The 23331-nt window shown below is 45.0% G+C and overlaps 1 protein-coding gene across 1 annotated transcript; it reads right to left on the bottom strand.

Annotated features, from left to right (window-relative positions):
* Positions 1-15079: 15079 nt before the first annotated feature.
* On the bottom strand, positions 15080-22113 carry EIF3F (eukaryotic translation initiation factor 3 subunit F). The gene is made up of 8 exons (XM_082682549.1): positions 21678-22113; positions 18986-19056; positions 18667-18746; positions 18106-18243; positions 16712-16803; positions 16099-16235; positions 15854-15967; positions 15080-15306 (listed from the first exon to the last, which is right to left on the bottom strand). Exons 1-8 carry the CDS (start codon positions 22078-22080, stop codon positions 15229-15231), a joined length of 1113 nt encoding a protein of 370 aa, XP_082538675.1. The 5' UTR covers positions 22081-22113; the 3' UTR covers positions 15080-15228.
* Between the last annotated feature and the right edge of the window lie 1218 nt (positions 22114-23331).

Raw genomic sequence — 23331 nt, 5'->3', positions numbered from 1 at the left:
AGCAGTGGAGAAACCCAAGACTGGGGCTCAGGACCAAGAGTCACTATGGCAAAATGAGAAGAGGGGCCTGGGAGTCTACGTCCCTGGTGAATAAACCGTGGAAGGAAAAATCCTTCGGTGTAGCTGAGGCAGAAAGCTCTAAAGGGAAACCACTCCTCATAGTACAACAAGTTCTGTACTCTCCAGAGTAAGACTCTGGAAAAAAGCACTGCTGGCCAGAACCATGTACACACTACACTGTGCCCCCAAGGCCCACCTTTTCCCCACAGTTTCAATTCCCATTGCTACCAACCACATTTTGCCCTAAAAGGCAATGCTCCCCTTTAACGCTTGGGTCCTGGTAGACACAATCCCTATGTTCTTTTAGTGTACCCAGAACAGACTAGATCTGAGAGATGGGCTTCATCCCCAGGTAAATGGCACTTTGAATGATGTCACTGATGTGATGGGCCATCCCCTCTCCCCCACCTGGAGTGTGGTTTCACCTTTACAGGCCCAAATGAACAACCACAATACAGTCTCATCCATTAGCCTCCACCTCCCTTCTTCTCTATCCCAAACACACAATGACAGGGGACAAGAACATCCTCTCAACCCTACTTTGAGTCTTCAAGGCTTTCTATATGTGAACAAAGGGGTGGAGACAGAGATCTAAGAAGCCCACACAAATTGACAGATAATCTTCCTTGACTCTGCTAAGGCAGGGACAGGCCTTTATTTATCCCCAGGTATGTGGGCCCACAGGTGCTAACTATGGCTCTCACTGGGTTGGGAGATGCTTGCTTTGGATTATTGGGAAACCCGAGCCAAGGGGCCAGGCAGGGCTGACAGCTGGTTGTAAATCAGTGTCAGTGTTCAACCATTAAGTTCCAAAACCAACCAACGAACCAACCACCATCCCATCACCACCACCAAAATGCTCTTAAAATTCATGGTAGAGATTTTAAAAGCAATTGCAGGAGTCAGACTGTATATGCAGTGAAAAGTTTGGTTTGGAGTTGCCGGCGGTCCTAACTCTTGTTTCTGGGAACTGGCGGTCCATTAGTGCTAGAGCATCCTCTTAGATAAGAACACTAGGTAGAGTCTGCGGAAAATTCCAGTAGGAGGTCTTTTAGGCTTGAGAGCTAAGCCATGCCTTCTATAGCATAGAATGACTCATGTCTGAAAAAGCAGCTCATGGTGCGCTGGGCCTAAGCAGAGATGTAAATATCTGATAATGGGATATCAAGATATTTTATGACTAGAAATGCCCATTGTAATCTGGGCCACCAGTCATAAACTGGATGATTTATGTGGACTAGTTCACCAGTCTTAAGCAGGCAGTTCATTGTATGATGACAACAGTACATGTGGAACTGGGTCCAGGCAGGGCCAGAGAGCAACAAGTGAGCCACATGAAAAGGTGATTTAGACTCCATGCCACATAGCCCTGTTGCCCCACTTGCTCCCTTAGTTCATACTCACGCTTGTGGAGGTGTTCCCTACAACCACTGCCACAGGAGGAAAAAAAATTGAGCCTGGAGTATGTGTGGGTTGACTTTAAACAATGGTACAAAACAAAAATGAATTGTAGCCATACCATATACCCACTGAGGACAAGTGCGAAAGGCGAGTGATGAGGGAAATCCTAGTGGGCAGTATACTTGTCCATTAACCTTGCATGTAGGGAGGCATGGCCTGAGGCAAGAATGTGCATGGACCTCTGGGCAATGGAGAATAACTCAACTGGTTGGTCAGAGGCCTGGATGAAGCAAGACTGGAATAGTAGAGAAGGAAGCCTGGGGAAAAGGTGCATGGGTGGACGGATAGGAGAGGTGTCAGATTATGCAGACCTTTGAGTGTCACACATTAGTGCTCACCGGAAAGCTTCTGCTGCAGAAGAAGCGTTGATAACGAGGTACACAGAATGACCTGTCTCCTGGTTTCTGTCTCAGCTAAGTGCACAGGCCCATGAATGGAGTGGGGGTGTGGCAGAGTTGGAGGCTCTGCATGGGCCCACCAAACACGTGCTCTCCATCAGCAATGCTGACTTACCTACTGTGGCTGCTCAACCTGCCCTCCTGGAGGCTCAGCCCTCAGTATGGCGTCATTCCTTGAGCAGACTACCCCAGCTCTGGACGGCAAGCTGACTGCATCAGACTCTTCCCACCCTGTAGAGGGCAGCAGTGTCTTTGTTCTTCCTGGAACTGAAATCTTTTTGGAATTCGGGTTTATCTGCCATGTTTGTAGTGTTTCTCCATGGGCTTACCGAGTATCTAATTATCAACCTGGAATTCTGTGTATGAAGTCTCAGCTGAAAGGGTGTATTTTATGGTAAAGGATGTGTGACAATGGTTTTGTAAAACAAGGGGTCTTACCATGTACTCCATTACTTGGAAACAAAGGGTAGAAGGTGGGAATGGCCTTTTAAATTAAAGGCTTAGCTAAGGAGCCAGTTTGGAGTGACATCCTGTGGAACAGGGCACTGGCCTCCAGCGTGTAGTATATGCACTAAACTATCAGGCCACATAGAGTGCTGTCCCCAGTAGTTAGAATAACACAGGGCCAAGTAACCAAGGGCTGAAAATAGGATTGGCTCCTTTCATTATCACTCTGGTGAGCTTACTTTACAGAAATTGTTTCCCATTTCTGTGACTGGCTCTGTTGGATTAGAGATCCTGATTCTCCGGGGATGTCTTCCACTGGCCAACACAGGATTTTTCCACTTTGGGTTCCTCAAGGCAGTGGACCATCAGGTACAAAGAGTTTTATTATATGAAGGGAGCAATCATCCCTGACTGTCCAGAGGAGCTAAGGATGCTGCTGCATAATGGGATCAGGGGAGATTCGTCTGAAACGTGTGTGCTGGAGTGTCTCCTGATGCTTCCAGCCCTGGGGATGATGGTAACTAGGCAATCACGGCCAACAAAGCCTGGTAACAGCAAAGCAGACAAGGGCTCAGCCCTCCAGGAACAGCAGCCCAAACCAGCTTTGATGTTGGGGTTGTCAACTTGTCGCTTAGAAGTAGGTGCAGCAGGGGAACTGCAGTTCATTCTACTAACAGTGGAAAGTCCTTTTTAAAAAAAAGAGCTTGCAGCTGACCAGTGCCTTAAAGAGTCAGTGAGAAAGTGGGGCAGGAGGAGGTTTTAGTAATGCAGAGTGCACCTTTGCAGACAATTTGGTGCCCTGTGCCATAGCACGGGGCCTCCTGATTTCCACACTCGGAGAGTTTCATGCACATTGCTCTCATGTCATGTCAAGTCCTCCTAACCAGCTAAGAAAGAACACTTTGCCCACCTGTGGATGGGGCCTACAAGTGGGAAGAAGTTAACCTCCTGAGAAATTCTTTGGCCAATGGGAGAACTGGTTAAATGTCCCAGTTTTCAAGTCCCCCTTTCAGAATTCGGAGGGCTATTTTACTCGGTTCATTAAAGGATTCTCAGTGGAATGGGAAAAGCTAGTTTAAAACCTTGGATTGTATTGGTTTTCTTTCTACCCTTTCTCGTCTTCATTCACTTCTGTTTCTTGGATCGTATTATGGGTTGATTGCATCCCCCAAAAGATACATTGACATCCTAAGCCCTGGCACTTGTGAATATGACCTTAAACAGAAATAGGATCTCTCCAGATGAAGTAAAATTAAGATGAGGTCATCTTAATGATGGGTGGGCCCATCGTTAGGGTGGGCCCTATCCAATATTACTGGTGTCCTTATAAGAAGGAAATGTGGACACAGACACCCAAAGAGGCCATATGATGACAGGCTGAGACAGAAGTACTGCAGTTATAAGCCAAGGAACATCCAGGGCTACCAGCGTTTGGAAAAAGTAAGGAAGGATCCTCCTCTAGAGGCTTCAGAGGGGGCATGGCCCCACAAACACCTTGATTTCAGACTTCTGGCTTCTATAAATTGTAAGAGAATAAATTTCTACTGTTTTAAGACATCAAATTCATGGTACTTTTTCTAATACAGATCACCTTCCACATAAACTACCTTCTTTCTCCAAGTCCCTGTCACATATTCTGCTCTCAGGGGACCCAAATTAAGTATGTTCCCCCTCCAGCTGAATTTTTAGGTCTAAATCTGGGGTTTCCATCCCCAGCTAACCTTTACCTCAATGAATCTCTTGCCCCCTTAGTTGGCTGAGCTGTCTTACCTGGGACCGTTTGGACACGATCCTGCCTTGCACCTTCTCCTTCTTCTCACCTCCAGAGTTTGTTGCAAGTCCCTCACTCACCTGCCAAACACTCTAGTACCATGTCAAAAGGTTATATTCTTTTATAGGGGTCCCGGGACTGTACAGTAGCTCTGGCACCACCCGTTCCCTGGGTAGAAAGTCCCAGAAACCTCATTTTGGTCTTTAGGTCCTGGGCCAGGGTTTATCCTGAGAAATGGCAGCTCCAGGATTTTTGTATAAAAGGGCTTGTATCTTATAATCTGATCAGAAAGAGAGTGGGCCCTAGGAGTTTTACTTAAAACTGTGTTTCCAAACCATGTTTTGGAAACTAGTGTGTGTTTAGAGTGATTTTGGGGTGGGGACAAAGAAAGATAAGACACTTTGGTGCCATCACTCTGTGGGTCAAAGATGACCAAAGGTAGTTCTGGAGGTGAAGCATCGCTAGAAGCTGTGGTCACTCATTTTGCACCAACCTAACCCCTCCAAAGCAGTAAGTGCTTTTTCTGTACTAGGCCCCTGGAAAACCTCGGAGCAAGGAATGTGAACAGGCAACCCGTGGCCTTTAAGTGGTACAAGGCCGCCCTCTAGTGGCGATGATTCAGAAGGCCTGAGGCATAGAGCTGTGTGCTCCTTATTAGGACAGATAGGAAGGAAGACAGAGTGAGATGATTAAAAAAGTGATCACCATCAACATGGGACAGAAACATAAAGCATGGGGCTGGCAACCCCAATGAAGCAGAAGATAAACCAGGACAGATAAGACAGATCATCCTAATCACAGCCTAGATCATCACCAAATGCAATTATTTTCTCTTCTGGGAGACACGCCAGGGTGGAGGGAGACAATTAGAATTTTGTTAGCCCTATAAAGACTTGCATAACCAAGCATGAGTGGATTCCTAAACATTGCATTGAGAAGAACTGCTGTTCCAGTGATTCGTCCCTATTTGAACACTTCTGGAAATGCTGACCATGGCTTTCATGTGGGAGAAATACTAATTTCTTCATCAGCTCTGCTAGAACCTGATACCATAGTAATAAGCTGTGCCAAGTAAACTTCCAGTAAGAATGGATCCCTTGATTCTTCTAGGAGGACTGAGTGAGGCTTGTTGGGGTCAGCTCTAGCTGTTAGCTATTCTGTGGGTGTTGGAAGGTAAAATGGTCTCTCCATCCAGGATGAGCCAGGCAGAACCAAGCAAGATGCCAATCCCCCAATGAAGCCCTCATCTCATACACTCAGCCTCAGAAGAGCAGGAAGACTCAAGTTCACCTGTTAACTACTCCTGGCCAGACCAAGAATCCAGTAAGAGCCCACACCTGCTTCTCTCAAGGGTCCACAGACCACTGGGCCACATCCTTGCTAGAGATGCCTCCGTACCAGCCTCCCAGGACTTCTCTGGCCCACCTGGGACAGAGCCCCAAAGCAATCCTTTCTCTCAGGACTCCAGCAGAGCCCAGAGGCTTTCTTGCACCCAACCAGCTCATAGGCTAGGGAGAGCAGATAGGTAGGGGTTGATAAAGGTAACCATATTCAGGTTTCCACATCCCTAGACTCTTCTGCTCTCCAAAGCTACTCTGAGTTTTCACAGGAACTCTGGTTTAGGCTGATGGAGGAGGAGGAGAGGTTGGTGGCATTTGTGGAGCCACAGAGGGCGGAGGAATCATATTGTCACTGGTCCTCTCTCAGCTTCCCACTCCCTTCCTCTACAGTAGAAAGAGGGCAAGCAGAAGCTGGAGATGTACTTTCATAATGGTCTCCTTCACATGCACTGTGTGGGCCTCCAAGGTGACAATGTGCTACACAGAGTAGAGGATGAAAATCATTCTAAAGAAACAGAAACTTAAGACATTTGTATCTCTACATAGCTGTTCACAGTGGAATGATGTATTTACACAAAACTGGAAACAGCCTACACATTCAACACAAAAACTTGCTTAAATAAATTAAAGTTTTTCTATATAATAGAAATTTATGAAACTATTTAAAATAAGATTTTTAAAGATTTGATGACATGGATGATTATTTTATGTCAAAAAATTATTTTGTAAAATTCCGTTAAAATTGCAAAATACAAAGTTGAACTTATATGCTACCCCAGACGACTTTCTGGAGGATCTATAGGCGGGTGTCCAGCCTCCTCCCACCCCCACCCCCCATCCTCGAAGGTAGGAGCTGGGTGACAGAGATACTGTTTTGTGGCTGTTATTGCCACCTTATTTTACCTCTAGGCTATTGTATCTTTGGAAGCACAACTCTCCATATACAGGCCATTGTAAAATTAAGAGTAATATTTTGATGTTCATCCCTCTTCCTTCAAAGCTCTTCCACCTTTTTTTTGCCAAGGCACACACTTACGTCTCTTCCGTTCTTGAACCTCAGGCAGATTTAAAGGTATTCTGTACTATGTCTTCCCAAGACTTGTTTCTATCTACTTTATAGCAATTATTGCATTTTCTCATGATTGTTTACTTTTGTGCATCTCCTCTTAAGACTGAAACCCACAGAAGGCAGAGAGCATAGTTTATTTACCCCTAGATCCCCAGTGCCCAACCCTATGGCTGCTGCAGAGCAGGCATCATTAAATATTTGTAGAATAAATGAGTAAAACAAATAATCTAATGTCTGCTGTGCTCCCTCCCTCCAGGCCCTCTGCAAAGGATCCTGATGACTCCTGATGAATTATCATGTCCAGAGTGCCTTGTGTTAATTATCCTACAGCCACCTGGTATTCCTTCATTCACAGCACAGACATTTATTGAGAAGGTTATCATGTCTAGGTTGGCTCTAGGATCTAGGAATGTAACAACAGGATAGACAATCTTGACCCTCATTGATCTTGTGCTCCTATAGAGAGTGTTAAAAACAGAATGGATCCAAAATAGCCACTTATGCCAAGCCTACTTAGCATATGCTACTCACCAAACTGAGGCTCCATTACAGTTTTGGCCTCTCCCAGAAACAGACCAAGAATCACCTGGTCAGCACTAGTGAGGTAATCTGCCTCACAGACCCCTGCCATCCCAAAAAGGAAGGTGACCTTGCCACAACCAATCCATCAGTCTGCTAGCACCTTCCTTGTTCTCACTTCCTTCTGCCTATAAAATCTTTCATTTTGTACAGCTCCTCAGAGCTCCCTTCTAGCTGCCAGATGGGATGCTATCTGGTTTCTGAATCATTGAATAAAGCCAATAAGATCTTTAAAATGTACTCGGTTGAATTTTTTTCCCTCTCCCAAGCCTGAATTTTGTTTTCTAATTAGAGTAAATAGACAAGTCCAAATGGTGAGATAAATACTAAGATAGGAGCCTGTCATGCAATCATGGTGTAGGAGCACCTTCCACGAGGAGGCAACACCTAGACTAAAGCCTACAGAAGAACAGTAGTAAGCCAGATAAGGGAGCATATGTTCTAGGTGGAGGGCAGAGGAAGTGTAAAAGAAGCTCAGTTTCCCAGGTATGGAGGTAGAGTCAGGCAAGATCACGATGAGACTTACAGGCTGTGGTAAGAAATGTGGACTTTATCCTGGGCTGTGACAAGAATGGATTCAAGAGGGTGAACAAGAAAACTTTCACTCTACTCTGCACTTACTATTCCCATCAAACAATTCTGTGACCAGATGTGTAGCTAATTTTCCCACATCAAACAATTCACAGACATCAGCTGAGTGTCCTACAATTCAACTCAATTCTGACACTACAAACCTGGAGATTGTGTGAGAGTCGAAGGTGAGGGGCTCAGTCCCACAAGAATGCCTTCCCCTACCCCCTTCAGATACCAGTCACAAGTCCAAGCTGTCCCCTGTGCTCTGACATACCAGCTATAAATTGGATGTCCCCTCCTTGGGTTTGATTAATTTGCTAAAGCACCTCACAGAACTCAGGAAAAACAGTTTACTTACCATCACTGATTTACTAAAGAATATTAAAGGATTTGAATCAATAGTCAGGTGAAGAGATCCATAGGGTGAGGTCTGGAAGGGTCTCAAGGACAGGAGCTTCTATTTCCGGAGTTTGGGGGTACTACCTTCCTCACATGCATGTTGTTTCTAGATGCATTCTTACTCATCAACCTAGAGACTCTCCAAACTCTGTCCTTTGGGTTCTTATGGAAGCCTCCCTTCATAGGCATGACTGATTAAATCACGAGGGTGGAAAGGGACGGGAGGTTCAAGGATTCATCCAAGGTTTCTTTTGTTTTGACAAGAGTACCAGGTATGTCATCACCTGAGAAAGGAAATTCAGGAGGTGATTTGTGGGAGAGGAAAAGATAATCAGTGCAATATGAGGCATGTTGAATTTAGGATGCTTTTGAGACCTCCAGGTGAGATATCTGGTGTCCATTTAACTAGTCTGCAATCAGCTCTGAATATGGGCCAGCACTAGAGCTGAAGACTGGGCATCTTTAACTAACTAGCAATAATCGCAAAGGATTCTAGGAGGGGAGGGGAATGGGAGTTTGGGTGAGCCTGATGGTGGGTATTAAGGCACATATTGCATGGAGCACTGGGTGTGGTGCATAAACAATGAATTCTGAAACACTGAAAAGAAATTAAAAAAAAAAAAAAAAGATTCTAGGAAATCTTCCTGGCACAAGGTGTGGAGTAGACAGTGAAGAGGCCCAGACTCGAAGTTTGGGGAATGAAACCTTAAGGGAAGCTCAGAGGAGGGAGTGATGTGGGAAATAAAGACAGAAGAAAAATTATGAAATTTCTTTACTACCTGCAGCCCATCGACAAGTCCTTGAAATAGGCAGCGTGACATCCTCTAGGAACTTGGCTGCCTCAATGTTAATACTTTGCTAAGGGCAAAGGGCAAACAACCCCCCCACCACCCCAGGATCCTGTAAATCTATTTAACATTTAAAAATTCCTTTGGAAACTTCCTTTATCTCTACTCCCTCTCACCCTGCCCCCATGATACACGTTAGCAATCATCCTCCAAGCATATGGCCCACTGATATATATCTAAAGGGTCTCATGACTGAATTTTTATTCAACAGTAATAAATGACATTTTCCCAACCACAGCTAGCCTTCTCAGGATCCTGGAAACTTGTTTCCAAAATAATTGGGAGGCTTAGGCTCTAACCTCCTCCCAACTTGAAAGTATATACTGGGCCACTCCTCGTGACCCCAGTGCAGCTCTTTCTGCCCATGGGTCCTGTCCCTGTGCTTGAATAAAATCACTTTTTCACACCAAAGATATCTCAAGAATTCTTTCTTGGCCATCGGCTTCCACCCCTAACATCTTTTCTACATCAGAAGGACCAGGCTAAAGCATAGAAAAGACTGGGTAAAGGGAATGGCAGAAAAGCAGAGGACTGTGGTGTCTTAGAACTTAGACAACACATACTGTCTGTCTCACCCAGATGCATTCTCAAGTTTTTAGCATATGCAAAACCACATACAAAGAGAATGTGTGAACACACATTCACAGTAAAAGCAAACTTGTGCACATGTTAGCACAGGCTGTTAAAAAAAAATACAGTACCATCCTTTTTCTGTCAACCTAGGCGTGGAGTGCTCTTTCCTTATGAACAGCTCCTTAGCCAAGAGTCAGCAACGACGGAGCCACATGGTTGACACTGTCTCTGAGCCTTTGCCAGCGTTCTGTGCTTAGAATGCTGTTTTCTTCTCTCTCCTTTTTCAGTCTGTTTCCTCCAGCTTGGATTTTACTTCCTAACTGGAAGCCGTCCATGACATCCAATGCCTTGTGATTCCCAATGCAATCACCTCTTTACTTGTCTGTCCCCTCCAGAAGGTTCTAAGCAGGCACCAGGACCCCTTGCTTAGCATATTGTTGGCAATTGGTCAATATTACTTTACTCAAATGAATATATTCTTCAGCCTTTCCTCAAAAGCTTTGGTGCAGCCCCACAGTTTATCAAAGACATTGCAATTACTTAGCTACATTTATGACTTCACCATTTGGTCTGCTAAGGAATACAATTCAACTGAGTAAATATGAAGATTTAATTGGCTTGGTTAAGCCATTCATGAGTTGGGCAGCATCCCATCTAGCAAGAAGAGATGCTCCCAGGAGTTGTACAAAATGGAAGGTCTTCATAGGAAAGAGGGTAGGGCATGTTATGGGCAAAATAAAAAGACTGCTTCAGGCCAGGACATACCCTTTTGGAGGGGAGGAGAAAGAAACGGCAGGGTTTTTCATCATTCAAATTGGCTCACTGATGTTGGTCAGGAAATTTCAGATTTGACTATTAAAATAAGGTGACATTCCTGGGATAGGCTGAAGCTAATTAAATCTTGCGGGGCTGGGGGCAGGGCAAATGACTCCATTTTGGGCTTTTTGAACATGTCCTGACTTACCCTTCTAATCCTTTTTCTGGACACATCTCTGTATTTCTAAACTTCTACCACTCTAGTAGCCAGGCTTTCCATATACTACCATCCCTTCAATCTTATTTGTCAGAAACCAGGATGCTAAACTCCCATGTCTCATCACCCAAGTTCAACCAGTCTCCCCACAAACCTGAGTCTGCCTTAAAAATCCTCTTCAAATGGAGTCTTATTACCATTCCCACTGCCACGGTCATCTGAGCAATCACAGAGGCCTGACTTGTCTTCCTGCCCCTGCTTTTTTCTTGTTCCATCCTTCCTCTACACTACCAGGTGATCTTCCTGAAATCTCTAATTATCTAGTGCCTTCTCACTTCTCAAGTAATACCCAATCTCCATAGTCTGACGGCCTTTATGGTCTACTTCCTGTACTAGCTCCCTTAGGTTCTGAACAGGTTAAGGTTTTTTTAAATGTGTTTCCTCTGCCCCATTTATCCTTTCCTAATTTCCTTGTTAAAAATAAAGGCTAGCTCAGGTATCACATCCTGGGTAGAATCTTCCCAGGCTCACTGACAGAGCTGGTCATTCCTTGTAATATGCTCCTTTTACGTTGCATTTTCGCCCTATTAGTGATTTCACTGGGCCACTAAACTGTGAAGCAGAGGGCTACAAAGAAAAGAAAAAATCCAGACCCAAATTAAAAGCGTTTTGTTACTAATTGTGTTCCCTATCTTAAGTAATGTACTCATCTCTCTGAGCCCAGCTCCCTCTGAAGTGAACTGACCAAACAAGAGTGGTACTCAGAAGTGCTAGATCCAGCACTCCTTTTCTACTGTTTTTCAACTATTTACTTTTGCTTTCCCCACCGAGACGTGAACTCCTTAAGGCCAGTAAAATGGAGAGCACATTATTCACCTAGTGCTACATGGTATTTGGCAAATACTAAAATCTTAACACTAAATGAGTAAACAGTGAACACAGCAAATGGCGTGCCAGGCTTACTATCCGCTATTAGTGTGATGAGATGGCTTCAGAAACTCATTGCCACTTGGCATCAATCTGCCCATTGAGTCAAGGGGTCCAGAACCAGAGTTCCTACAGGGTTAAGTCCAGGGGCTCAATATACTGGAGGATCCACACCTGTGGGATCGATCCATTCTGAGTCATTGTGTACTTCTAGGACCCAGATATCCAAGGGCTCAGGGTACTTCATTTAGGGTTAGGCCATCCAGTGAGGATTCTAAAGTCAAAATGCTCATGATCCCAGTGTAAATCAGGAATACCTACAGGGAGGTAAAAAGGAAGGTGCAGGAATATGCCATCTATGCCTATGAAGCTAAAGTTCTCTATCAGAGCAACCATCAGAACGAAGCTCGTCGACACTGGGTAAACGATTACTAAACAGCTTCGGAGGGGAAGAGGGACTCAGAAATGGGAGGGGTGGTGGGCCTGTGGCTTAGTAGGGCTACTTGGTTGGCATGGTTTGTAGGACTGGAAGGACTAATTAGTTTGGGGTGGCTAAGGTCTGTGGAATGTTTGGGCATGATTTGGGACAAGATAGATGGGTTAGTATTAGAAGGTTCTAATGTAGGAAATGCTTAAAACTGGCTGGGGGGGTCGGTGAGTGGGATCCTTTGGAAAGCTGTTTGAGTAGGGGTAGGGAAAGTTTGGCTAAGATTGTTGAAGAGCCCTGAACAGGTACTTTATGTAACAGGGTGGCGAGTGGGCCAGCTTTGGAGCATTATCTTCGTTGGTATAGGCTTGTTCCAATTTTTGCTCAGACTGTGGAAGTCCCATCTTAGCCTTAACTTCCTAACCATTCCCAGTGGATTGCTGCTTCTCCTTCCAGTCACGGGATCCTCAGAACTGCTAGCAGTCACTGCTTCCCCACCCCACTCAGTGGATAGTGTGCAGCAGCCACCAGGCAGGGCAGGTGGCAAAGAACCCTGTATCGTGTGCTGAACCAAGGCATGCCAGGCGGTGGTTTCTCATGTATTCTGCCTCATTCCCGGTTCTTTTATGGTCCTAATTCACGCAACCTGCATTTCTCACTTGGACCACTCTACCTACCTTTCAGATGACCCATGGCATAACCCTAAAAGTTACTCCTGTCTCCTCCAGAAACTTTGTAGAGGTCTCCCTGAGCTATTCTGGTTCTGGCAAGCCTGCATCAACCATTCTCTTGCTAGCCGTCTTCTGCACCATGTCTCTTCACTTGTCCAGGCCACAGTCTACCTCTGCTCCACTCAGTCTATTCTCACTCCTGGGAACGCCTCCTTGCCATCTTTCTACCTCCATTCCTGGGGTCTAGGTTTACCTCCTCAGTGAAAATCTTCCCCAGTGACTCTTCTGGGGTCACTGTTAAGTTTATAATCTCAATTCCAGAAGAAATACTTTCAGCTGTCCCCAGCTTAAAGACAGCACACTTCTTGAGAGATGGTATTTCTTTTGTCCCGTCCTATGCTTCTCAAGAGGGTCAAAGGTGCCAGGCTCTGAGCAGCCTCTAAGGGAAGAGGAATGGTTAGATTTTGCATTTTAACTCTGTAACAATGCGCTGGCCTTGGAGGCTTTTTTTTTTTTATTGAACATTTTAAGATAGCGTCCTGCTTACAGCTGCAGAGCAACTCTCCACATCCATGTTTTAGTTGTGTCTCCTGCAAACAAAGTATGGCTGGGGTTTGTTTTGCTTTAAAATTCAATCTTTTTTTCCCTCATTACTTTAATCCTTTTTACATTTCCTGTTACTGTATCTCGACTTATTTTTACCATCTTTATTAATTTACTTTAACCACTTTTTTCATGCTTTCTCATTTCTCAACTTTAAAAAAATGTCTTTCCATTTTCTTATTCCATTATTTCCTATCACTTTCATTTGGAGGTTATATATGTTTTCAGTGATCAACCATGGCATTTTAGCAAGCATATTAAAAAAACTCAGTTGGTATTAAACCACCCATCCAAAAAATAGAACACAAACACCTGAACTCTGATCAACCCTTTTCCCATTATGCACGTTATTTTTAACCTCACAATCTGGCACAACTTTTGTCATTTCATGTATTTATGTTTGCCTACACGTAAAAAAGCATCAGGATGCCTGGGTGGCTCAGTGGATTAGGCCGCTGCCTTTGGCTTAGATCATGATCCCAGGATCCTGGGATCGAGTCCCACATGGGTCTCCTTGCTCGGTGGGGGGCCTGTTTCTCCCTCTGCCTGCCCTGACTGCCACTCCCCCTGTTTGTGCTCTCTGACAAATAAATAAATAAAATCTTAAAAAAAAAAAAAAGTATCAATACTATACCTATCTTTACAACCCCAAGAACTTTTATTTCCTAAGGTTACCTATCAGAATCAGAACTGGGATCCAAGATGGGTTCCTAAGTTTCTTACTACTTTTGAACTGTTCTCAGTTTTAGACATAATAGCTATCACTTCCCATATGCCTTCTGTCATCAGGCACTATGTTTGCATGTCAACCTGATATTTACTACTTCATCAAAATCACACAATATTCTAATGGGCTATGTCTAATTACGATCTGCATCTTATGACCCTCAGACTTTGTCTTTCCTAAGGTTATAGATCTCAGAACCAGAATCAGGACCAGGCCTTTTTGATACCCACTTGCCTTCACTTGCCTTTTCACTTCAATATGTAACCAAACTTCAGTTCCTGAATAATTACCCATTTCTTTCTCAACCTAAGACATCTAGCAGTGCCCATGTAGAACGCTCTAGGAAATCAGATGAAAGGGCTGTCGGATGTCACCGCTATCCCACAAAATCCCTGGGAAATGTCATCTAGTCTTTGCTTAGATTCTGCCATTGGCACATCTCAACATAACCGAAAGAGTCATCTTAAGTTACGTATTACCCAAGAAATTTGGGGTTTTGGGGAAATCTCCTTAATCTATAAATACTAAATTTGCCTCCCCAAATCATACTGGCAAATAGCTCTTGGAATAACTATTCAAGTAGTTTACAACTCTGACCACACTCACTGCTCTTTCAGTTCAGATTAAGTATCCAATTCTCTTAATTATTTTCCCTCCATGAATTCTCATTTTTACTTCCTGTGGAAACCACATGACCCATTGAGAAATGGTTCAGAGTACTGTCAATGAAGACCTTTCCAGACTGAAAGCCAAAAGAAAAATTTGGGGAAGTGCAGTTAATCCTCAGAAGACTGTCTTTCCACCAGCATAGACTCATGGATCCCAGGACTAAGATTTGTACCCACTCCCTTCTTTCCTCTCCACTCACTCACTAGCACATGCTCTAGGTACTCCTAACTGTGCACAGGGCAACACTTCGTACTGTTATTCGCTTAAGATGCTATGGAAGAGAAGTGATAAAAAGCTATTTTCTGGAGGCCGAGTTTGCTCTAATCATAGGCAAAAGAGTGGGAATAAAGTACCTTTATAAAACCAGTGTGCAAAGAAGGTTATCTGGTCTGCAGTCAGGTGAAGATAAAGTGACTTGAGCTTGGGCTATGGGTGCAACCACTGATGCAGAGTCATAAACACACAACCAACTTCAACCCAGAGTATTCACTTCCTGGTTTCTGCGTGAGCTCTAGGACAGTTTTCCTCCCACCCCTGCCCAGCAGTAAACTCATGTAAGATGGATTCATTTACAAAAGGTAGGCTACATTTATTTAGAGTCACAAGCACTTGACTGACTTGGTGTGACTCAAACCACAAGAAAACCATTCTACTTCACTCCACTCTGAGTCCTAGGGTGGCCCAGACTGGCAGAAGTGCTGCGTGGGGCCCATTCACAGGTTTACAAGTTTCTCATTGAGGGCAATCTGTGACTGTGTGAGATTGGCCAGGTAGGTCACCATCAGCAGGTCCTGAAAGAGGAAGAAGCCACAATGAGTGAGGGGTTGGGTGGAAAGGGAGAAGAAAGTCTGGCGTTGGCCAGCTCCATGGTGGACACTGGTTATGAGGACAGTCCTGGATAATGACAGCTCAGGAAGAGACTGGGCAAGAGTTGAAAGTGGAAGAAAAGAAGGAAATGTTTGAGAATACTTTTCATCTCTATCGATACACTAATAAGCTTGGGGTGCTTTAATCAAGATCTATGGGTAGAATATGGAGGGAGGAGTATCTGTGAACTGCATTTTCATTAACCTCTGGATTTAGCATTTTTTTCAACCATGAATCTAGGTAACAAGGCACAGTAGTATCAGCAGTTCCTGAGATAATGCAATCAAGGAAGAGAAGGTAGGGGGGATCTCCAAGCACGTGTACTATCTCTTCCTTTCTCCCAACCTGCACTGCAAGGGGCCAAAGGCAAAGCCCCTCCTCCAGGTCATCTCCCCCAATTCCCTTCACATCCATGCATGAGCTGAGATGGGGGAAGACACAAGCTCCCAGAAGCCTAGGGATAGCACTCACATTGATGTTGCTGTTGAGCATGGTCTCAAAGTCATCAGGAACTATCTTGGGTACTTGGTTAACCAGACTCATCAAGAAGCGGCCCACGGTATTGTCAGCTGACACCTTTCCGGACTGAGCACCAAACAAAGATTCAATGAGGCACAGTTAATTCTCACCACCAAGGACTGCCACTTGTCAGCACACCTCTTGGTGACCTCGGAGTGGAGATCTATGCCCTCCTTTCTTTCCTTCCCCTTCCTCACCAGCACATCCTCTGCATACTGCAACACTGTGCTCAGGGCATCCTGGATGCGAGCTGATGCCCCTCCTACTTGCTGTAAGTCGCTTGAGAGTCCAATCACCCGGTTGGGGCTAAAACAGGTCTTCATGATCAGGTCAACTGTGGACGTAGGATGGGGAATAGAAGAGGCACAAAGATTTCAGTCATTCCACCAGGAAAGAGATGATCTCTAATCATTCTGTGAACTCTCCCTCCTCCTACTGGACACAGCCAACTTCTCTAAACTCCCCTGCTCTGCCCTTATTAGCTTTTTTTCCTACAGTTAGAGCTCAACTTCTATATGCAGTATGCTAATCACTGGGTTTGCTCTTACATGAATGTCATATAAGAGCACATCATGTAATGCTCTTGTATGAATGGTCACATAGCCTCTTGTACTGATCATTTCCCACCTCTAATAATTCCACAAATAATTCCTGGAAGCCCATTTATAAAGGAGAATGACTGTGACTTTAATCACAAATCTCAGATCAATGGTTCCTCTTCGACCCAAAGCCTTCTACTTGTTAGAGAGCGGCAAACCCCTCCCCTGAAAAATGCCAAACCTCAAAAGAAGGTATCAGAAGGTTACTCACCTCCAATGCGTTCGGTGTCATAATATGCATATTTCACTGTGAGAGGTGTGAACATCACCCCCATGGTTCTCCCAGGGACACCCATTAAAGTGCTGGGGAAAGAGAAGTCAAGGTAAACAAATGGACTTGGGAGAGAGCTTTCTACTCTAGGCTGGGAAAGCAGTTATACCAAGAGTATGGGTTCCCCAGTTCTGAGATAAAAAGGCTAGAACCATCTAAACCTGAGATCTCGTGGGAGCAAGTCACTTTTTTCCCTCTAGCCCATTCCATATACAAACCTTGGCCTGGGAAAGGGCACTCAGCATTTAGATGTGACCTGTCCCTTCAGAGAACTGCTTCACTCACTGTATACCTCAGTGATGAAACAAGACACTGGATTGCCCTGTGGAGCTGGCTGCCCAGATATCCACCCCCACAGAAATATGAGACTGAGTCCTTCATCAGCATGGCAAAAAGCCAATGAACTCCAGCCCACCAAGACTAGATTGGGTGCTCTAAGTCATCTCACTAGAGGTGACTGCTTTGACTATGTCAACAACATTATTTTCAACTGGACCATGAAGAGTCTGAAATATCTGAAAAGGCTATGAAATCAGGCAATAACTAAAGCTTAGTGGTACACCAACTCGCCCATAAGCACTTGGCATCCACCATCATTGTCTCTCCACGTTGTGGCTAACTGTTACATCACGATACACACACAGCACAAAGCCAAACTCAGTAAGAGAGGCACTAACAACTGCCTTCACTCTAACCTGAAAAGATAACCCTTCCCACTCCTCCAGCAGCCCCTTCTTGAGCATGCCAAGTGAGCCTTTCCCAATCTCCCCCATCAATGGGCATTTTAACCACCTGCAAGCTCAGTGTGTCAAAACTATAATGTTATGGTCATTAAAAACTGTACTCAACCCTGGTAATAGATGTATTCAAAAAAGCTCAGTCATCTTTTAACCCGCACTACTCCAAGTCCTGTGTTCAGTTCTCAGGCCAATGGCAAACTAAAGGTGGACTCAGAGAAACAGAACGTGGTGAAGGATTGTGACCAAAATACCATGTGAGGATCAGCTACAGGAATCACGAAGAGTCCGTTTATAGAAAAGATGACATGAAAAACATGACAGTGCGTGTAACTACCTAAAGGGCTGTCATCTGAAATTGTTTAAGAAATTGGATACCACAACTGGTATCAGTGAGTCGATATTTCAGGGACAGATTTTGTTGCAGAGTAAAGCCGTTCTAATAATAACTGCTGAGAGTGAGAAATGGGCTTCCTTAGGAGGCAATGAGCTATATACTGAAAGATTAAACCTGCTTTGGGTGGAAGTGGGTGTCATCCAGGCATGGTATCAACTAGGTAAGTCTTTTATGCCCTTGTGTCCCAAAACACTGGTCACCTGACATAGGCCTTGATGCTCATGCGGCCATTCTGGAGGCTCGTGTCCACAGTGAGGTGAATGGGGTTGGGGGCTTCCCGGCTGTAGTACTCATGGATCAGCACAGAATGCTCTGTGATGTCATGGCCTGTAGCATACCTGGAAAATGGAACACAGTGTGGATTCATGTCTACATGTGACATTAAGACCGAACATGATAGTGACATGGGTGTCTCTAGGTACCTGACACTTCTATGGTAATGTTACCGCCAGTGACACCCCAAATATAAAAATAACAGATAAACCGGAAACTAGATCAAGTCAGATCCAAAGTTGACTCTCAGAGTTCTTGCAACATTTTAAGTCACCAGCAAAGCAAAAATACTTGCTCAGTAAAAGCTACATTTCAAAGTAAATATCCCCGGCCTCATGAGATCAGAACTGCCAGCAAAAAACACACTAAATTCGTAGATCCTTGTGGTAATACACCTCCGACATTGTCTCCAAAAGAGTATGCTTAGTCTGGTGGCAAAAAAACCATGGCAATCACCGAAACTTTCCATTCCCCCCACTTCAACTTACCAGCCCAGGATAAGCTCATTTGGAGAGACTTTCTTGTGTAATTCATACATGTTCTTTGCAAATTCCATGTCAACAGCCACCTAAGAAGGCAGGCAGAAAAGGAAGCTAAGATGCTAGAAGTTCATAGAAAAAAGTGGAAGAGAAGGACAAGGGGCCAACCCCCAGCAGAGAGAAGAGGCCCAGCAAAAATATGTAAACATAAAAAACAGCTCTTTGAACTGCAGGGCTTCCAGTGACAAGCTCAACATACTGTGCTTAAGGAGAGCCTAGCGAACAAGCAACTACAGATCACACAATGGCAGCTCAAGCCCCCACTCACCTCATCTTCTGACTCATTGTGCGGCACTGAAAAGCAGTTAGTCACCTCCACTGAATGCTTGTCAACGGTTCCTGTGAGAGAGAATTGTCCATGTTTTATAAAACCCTAGAGCTCTCAACAGCCTCTGACCATTTTCCAAATGTTTTCAGAGGCTTCCTCAAAGTCGATGAATGAAAAACTGAACTCATAAGCTCCAAGTTCGGGCATGTGCATCAATGGAACCAAGATTCTCCAGAGAACTGAAGCTCTGAGTGATCTTTTTCCTTTAACCACCAATGAACGAGTCTATTCTTCTTCCTTCACAAGCTCTTCTGCTCTCTGTTCTTTCCTGCTACCAGTGCTGTGCCAGATTGTTACTCTGCGATCTTCACTTTTCAGCCACTACATTTTCTCTTATAATTCAATCTGCAAAACTACCTGGAAAATTCTGACAATGTCTACAAAAGCCACCCATACAGAAGCCTAGCTTCAGAGTACAATTTTAGGGAGTTTCACCTGTACCTCCCTTTAGCCATCTAGTCCCATGTCATAACCTCAACCCCATCATCATCCAGAAACCTTCTACCTGTGAATCTTAAACATTAGTATCAGTCTTTTACCACAAGCTCCCATTCTAGTTCTGATATTCTTAACTCCTACTACATTTGTTTCTTGACCTAAAACTAATAGTCCCTTCGGTTCTCTATCTTTCTCTAACCTACTGGCACCACCCATACAAGGCTTCAAGCACTTCCCCCTCTGCCACAGACCACAGTGCTTCCCAGCATTTAGGCCGGGGTCTTGCCAGGGGCCGCAGCTATCTGTCTGTTTTATTCCACTTCGCTATGGTTTCTGTTCCTGTGGCTGAAACAGTCTCCAAACCCAGTGGATAAATATGTTCTATTTTATTTGACTTCTCATCAGCATTCAATAAACTCGATCATTTCAAACTTCTTAAGCAGTTTTAATTCTTCTATAGTTCCACGCCACTAACCTTCATCTTGAATTCAAGGTTAGAGAAGTTTTTCCAATTCTAAAATTCTAAATACCTAACAGTTTTATGGTACTTAAGAGGTTCCAGTGACTTCATTTAACCAAATTAAGTATGTTTCACAAGAAAATTTTAAGCTTCCAGTGATTAGTCTATGTTTCATTCTTCAGTAAGTACCGTCTTTATAACACCTAGCACTGGACCATGATCCCAGTCTAGAAGAAGGATCTAAAGATCTAGATTACAGTTGGTCTAACTAGGGTCACTACAGTATCTGAGGCACTTAGTGGTCTCCCCAAGTGAAGAACTGTTTTTTTAGTTAAACACCTCCAGTGAGTTTGGAACATTTGGCAGTGCAGCTAAAAGAGTAAATTAGTATTTCTCAAGTGCCAAGTTAGTGTTGCAAAAATCATTTACAACAGAAGCTCAAAGCAGGACACAGTTACAGAATGCTATTACACTTTGGGAGGTTAAGAATGGAGGTGAGGGTAGTAGTGTAAGATGAAGAACTGACACTTAACACTTTTCCTGGGATCCTGGAAAATGAGTGGAACTTAAATGACGGGGAGCAGGGAAGCCACTTGGAGCAAACAGAATACAAAGGCTTGGTTTGAGGAAAATCTTGACAATGTTTGGAAGATAATGGATCAAATGAAGTTTCTGTAAATTGCTAAAGCTTCAAAGACAAAGAGTGCGAGAGAGTGAGTGCATGTGTGTATGTGTGCATGCGCGCATGCTGGTGGGGGGGGTTTATACAGCCCCGATGTGGTAGACAGCAACCAACAGCCATTTTGTACCTCATGTGTGCCAGCACTTAGATGCTTACGATAATAACGTAGTTCTTGCAAAGACTAAGTCTAAGTAGCCCCTGAAAGAACTAGACTTTAGGTAATTCGTCCCAAGGCACATGGTTGATATCTTGTGAATCTACTTACAAATCTTGTCCTCTTTGCAACACACCACCTGTCTTCTATGGACAATTACATATTTAAGAGTAAGAAAAATGAGGAATAAGGCTAGAGTGGACTCACAAAGGTATCTACAATTAGTGACAAAGATGGGGTGAACACGACTGATAGGATCAGCAGTCCCCAGAGAGAGAGGCACGTAATTCTTCTTTACTGCTTCTGTTTCACAAATTAACATTTTCACAAGACAACAGAACAGAAGACCAGGATTAAATGTTTAGGAAAGCAAAATACTTTTGAAACCCTAAATGAGTTTCTGCCAAACTGGTTTACTTGTTCAAAGGAATGTCTTTTTAAAGATGTCATTACTCCTTTGCCAGGTGGTGTCTCTGTAAACACCTGGAATATAAAAACATTTAGTCCGTAAAAGTGCGTATCTGTGTGTGTGTGTGGGGGGGCGAGGTCACTGGGTTTAGGGAGTCAAACGTTTTTGACTTCTTAGCATCCGAACTCATTTTTGGCGGTTTGGGACTAATCACGCTTGACCTGGAATGATACTGGGAAGATTAAAAACAGAATGTAAATCATTCGGCACATGGTATTTCTTCAGTAACTCCGTACTGCTTTCGTATTTTATGTCGACCAAAGTGACAGCAGTCTGGCAGGAAAGTAAACATCCCTTAAGGAGATAAATCGCGGCAGGAAGGTGGGATGGAGAAACAGGGAAGAGGTCAAGGCGGGTGGGACGAGCAGTGAACAAGATAAAAGGGAGCTGGGAGGCGAAAGAGAATGTCACTTCGGTCTGACCACTCACCCAGCAGGGTCCCGATAACTCGGGCAGCGCCCTCGTTGCGTCGCTCGTAGCTGTCCACGATGGAGGCCAAAATGACCGGATGCAGCCGGACCACACGGCCGCCGGGGAAGGGGCCTGGGAGGGCAGGACCCGGCAGCGACTGCGCTGGAGTCTGCGCTGGGGCCGGCGTGGAGGCCGGGGTCTGGCCCGGAGCCGCAGTCGTGGCCGCTGCAGTCGCCGAGTCTGAGGAGGCTGGAGCCGGCGCTGGAGCTGGGACCGGCGCTGGAGCCGGAGCGGGCGCTGGCGCTGAGGCTGGGGTTGGGGCCGGGGCTGGGACCGAAGCTGGGGCCGCGGTGGCGGCCGGGGCGGGGGCTGGAGCTGGAGTGGCGGCAGGAGCACTCGCCGGTGCAGCCGGTGTGGCCATCTTGTCGAGCGAGAAGGAGGCAGGAGCGGAAGGGAGGGAGTTGAAGAGTATTAGGAGCACGATAGGCTGACTATGCACCACGTGAGCTAGAGCTTTGCGCCTACTGGTTACGGATGATGCTTCTCCTGGAGCCACACTTTCCGGCTGTGGGTTTGTGCTCTTTGATTTCTGTCCGATGAGCATTCAGTGGGAATCGAGCTAAGTAGTTCCGAACAAACTTGGGAAGGCGCGGTCAGAAGAGGAACATGTTCGTCTGCTCAGCTGCCGCCAGATGGACCCAGAGGGCGGAGAATGGGTCGCAATTCCTGTTTTCTGACTTCAAAGGAATAGGGGATGTTAAAGCGCGTTTTAGACAGCATCATGAGATGTCAGTGCGGTGACTTACTCACTCACCAGTTTGAATATCTGCAGACGCTGTTTTAGGCGCTTGGAATATACATCGTTGAACAAAACGAGGATCGTTGCCCTCGAAGAATTGACGATCTAGTGGAGAGAGACAAACACATTATTATATAGTATGTTAGAAGGTGATGAGGGCTATGAAAAAGGAAAAATTAGCGGGGAATAAGGGGGACTCGGGAGTTAGGATAGGTAACAATGAGAACGTGAGATTTGAGTGGATTTAAGGAGGGGAGGAAGGTGGCTAATTGGTGGGGGAGCCTTCAGGTAGAGGGATCAGCTAGTGCAAAGGCTTTAAGGCAGGAAGGAGCAGACCTGGAGTGTGTGAGGAGGCTCTTTGGTGTCTAGAGTGTTAAGATCATGGCAGGGAAGAGCAGGAGGTGGATCTTTGAATCAGGGTTGTGGAGCACATGATTAAGGACGTCCTAAACCATGGTAAGAACATTGACTTTTAGTCTGAGGGAGGTGGGGAGCTATTGCAGGGTTTGGAGAAGGGCAAAGTCATGATCTGAGTTTTTAAAGAAAGGATCACTCTGCTTTGAGAAGAACAGAATGGGCTGGGGTGGGGTGGTTGCTGAGGAAAGAAAGGGAGCGAGAAAGAGCAGGGAGACCTGTTAGGAGATGAGCAGGTAACCAAGGGAGTGGGGATGGTGGAAGGGGCCAGGCCAGTAGCAGTGGAACTGGTGAGAAGTGGGTAGAACAGGGATACCCTTAGAGACAACAGGATTTTCTGAGCAATTGTATGTGAGGTGTGAAATAGAAGAGTCAACTCTGACTGGGTGTGTGTGTGTATGCTGAACTAGAGTGAAGAGGTTATCAATTGTGATAGTGAAAGCTACAAGTGGAGCGGTT

The sequence above is a fragment of the Mustela nivalis genome, assembly GCF_964662115.1.
Source record: "Mustela nivalis genome assembly, chromosome: 9".
Classification (NCBI taxonomy): domain Eukaryota; kingdom Metazoa; phylum Chordata; class Mammalia; order Carnivora; family Mustelidae; genus Mustela; species Mustela nivalis.
Note: the sequence above shows the minus strand (reverse complement) of the source record. Positions and strands in the feature narration are given on the sequence as shown.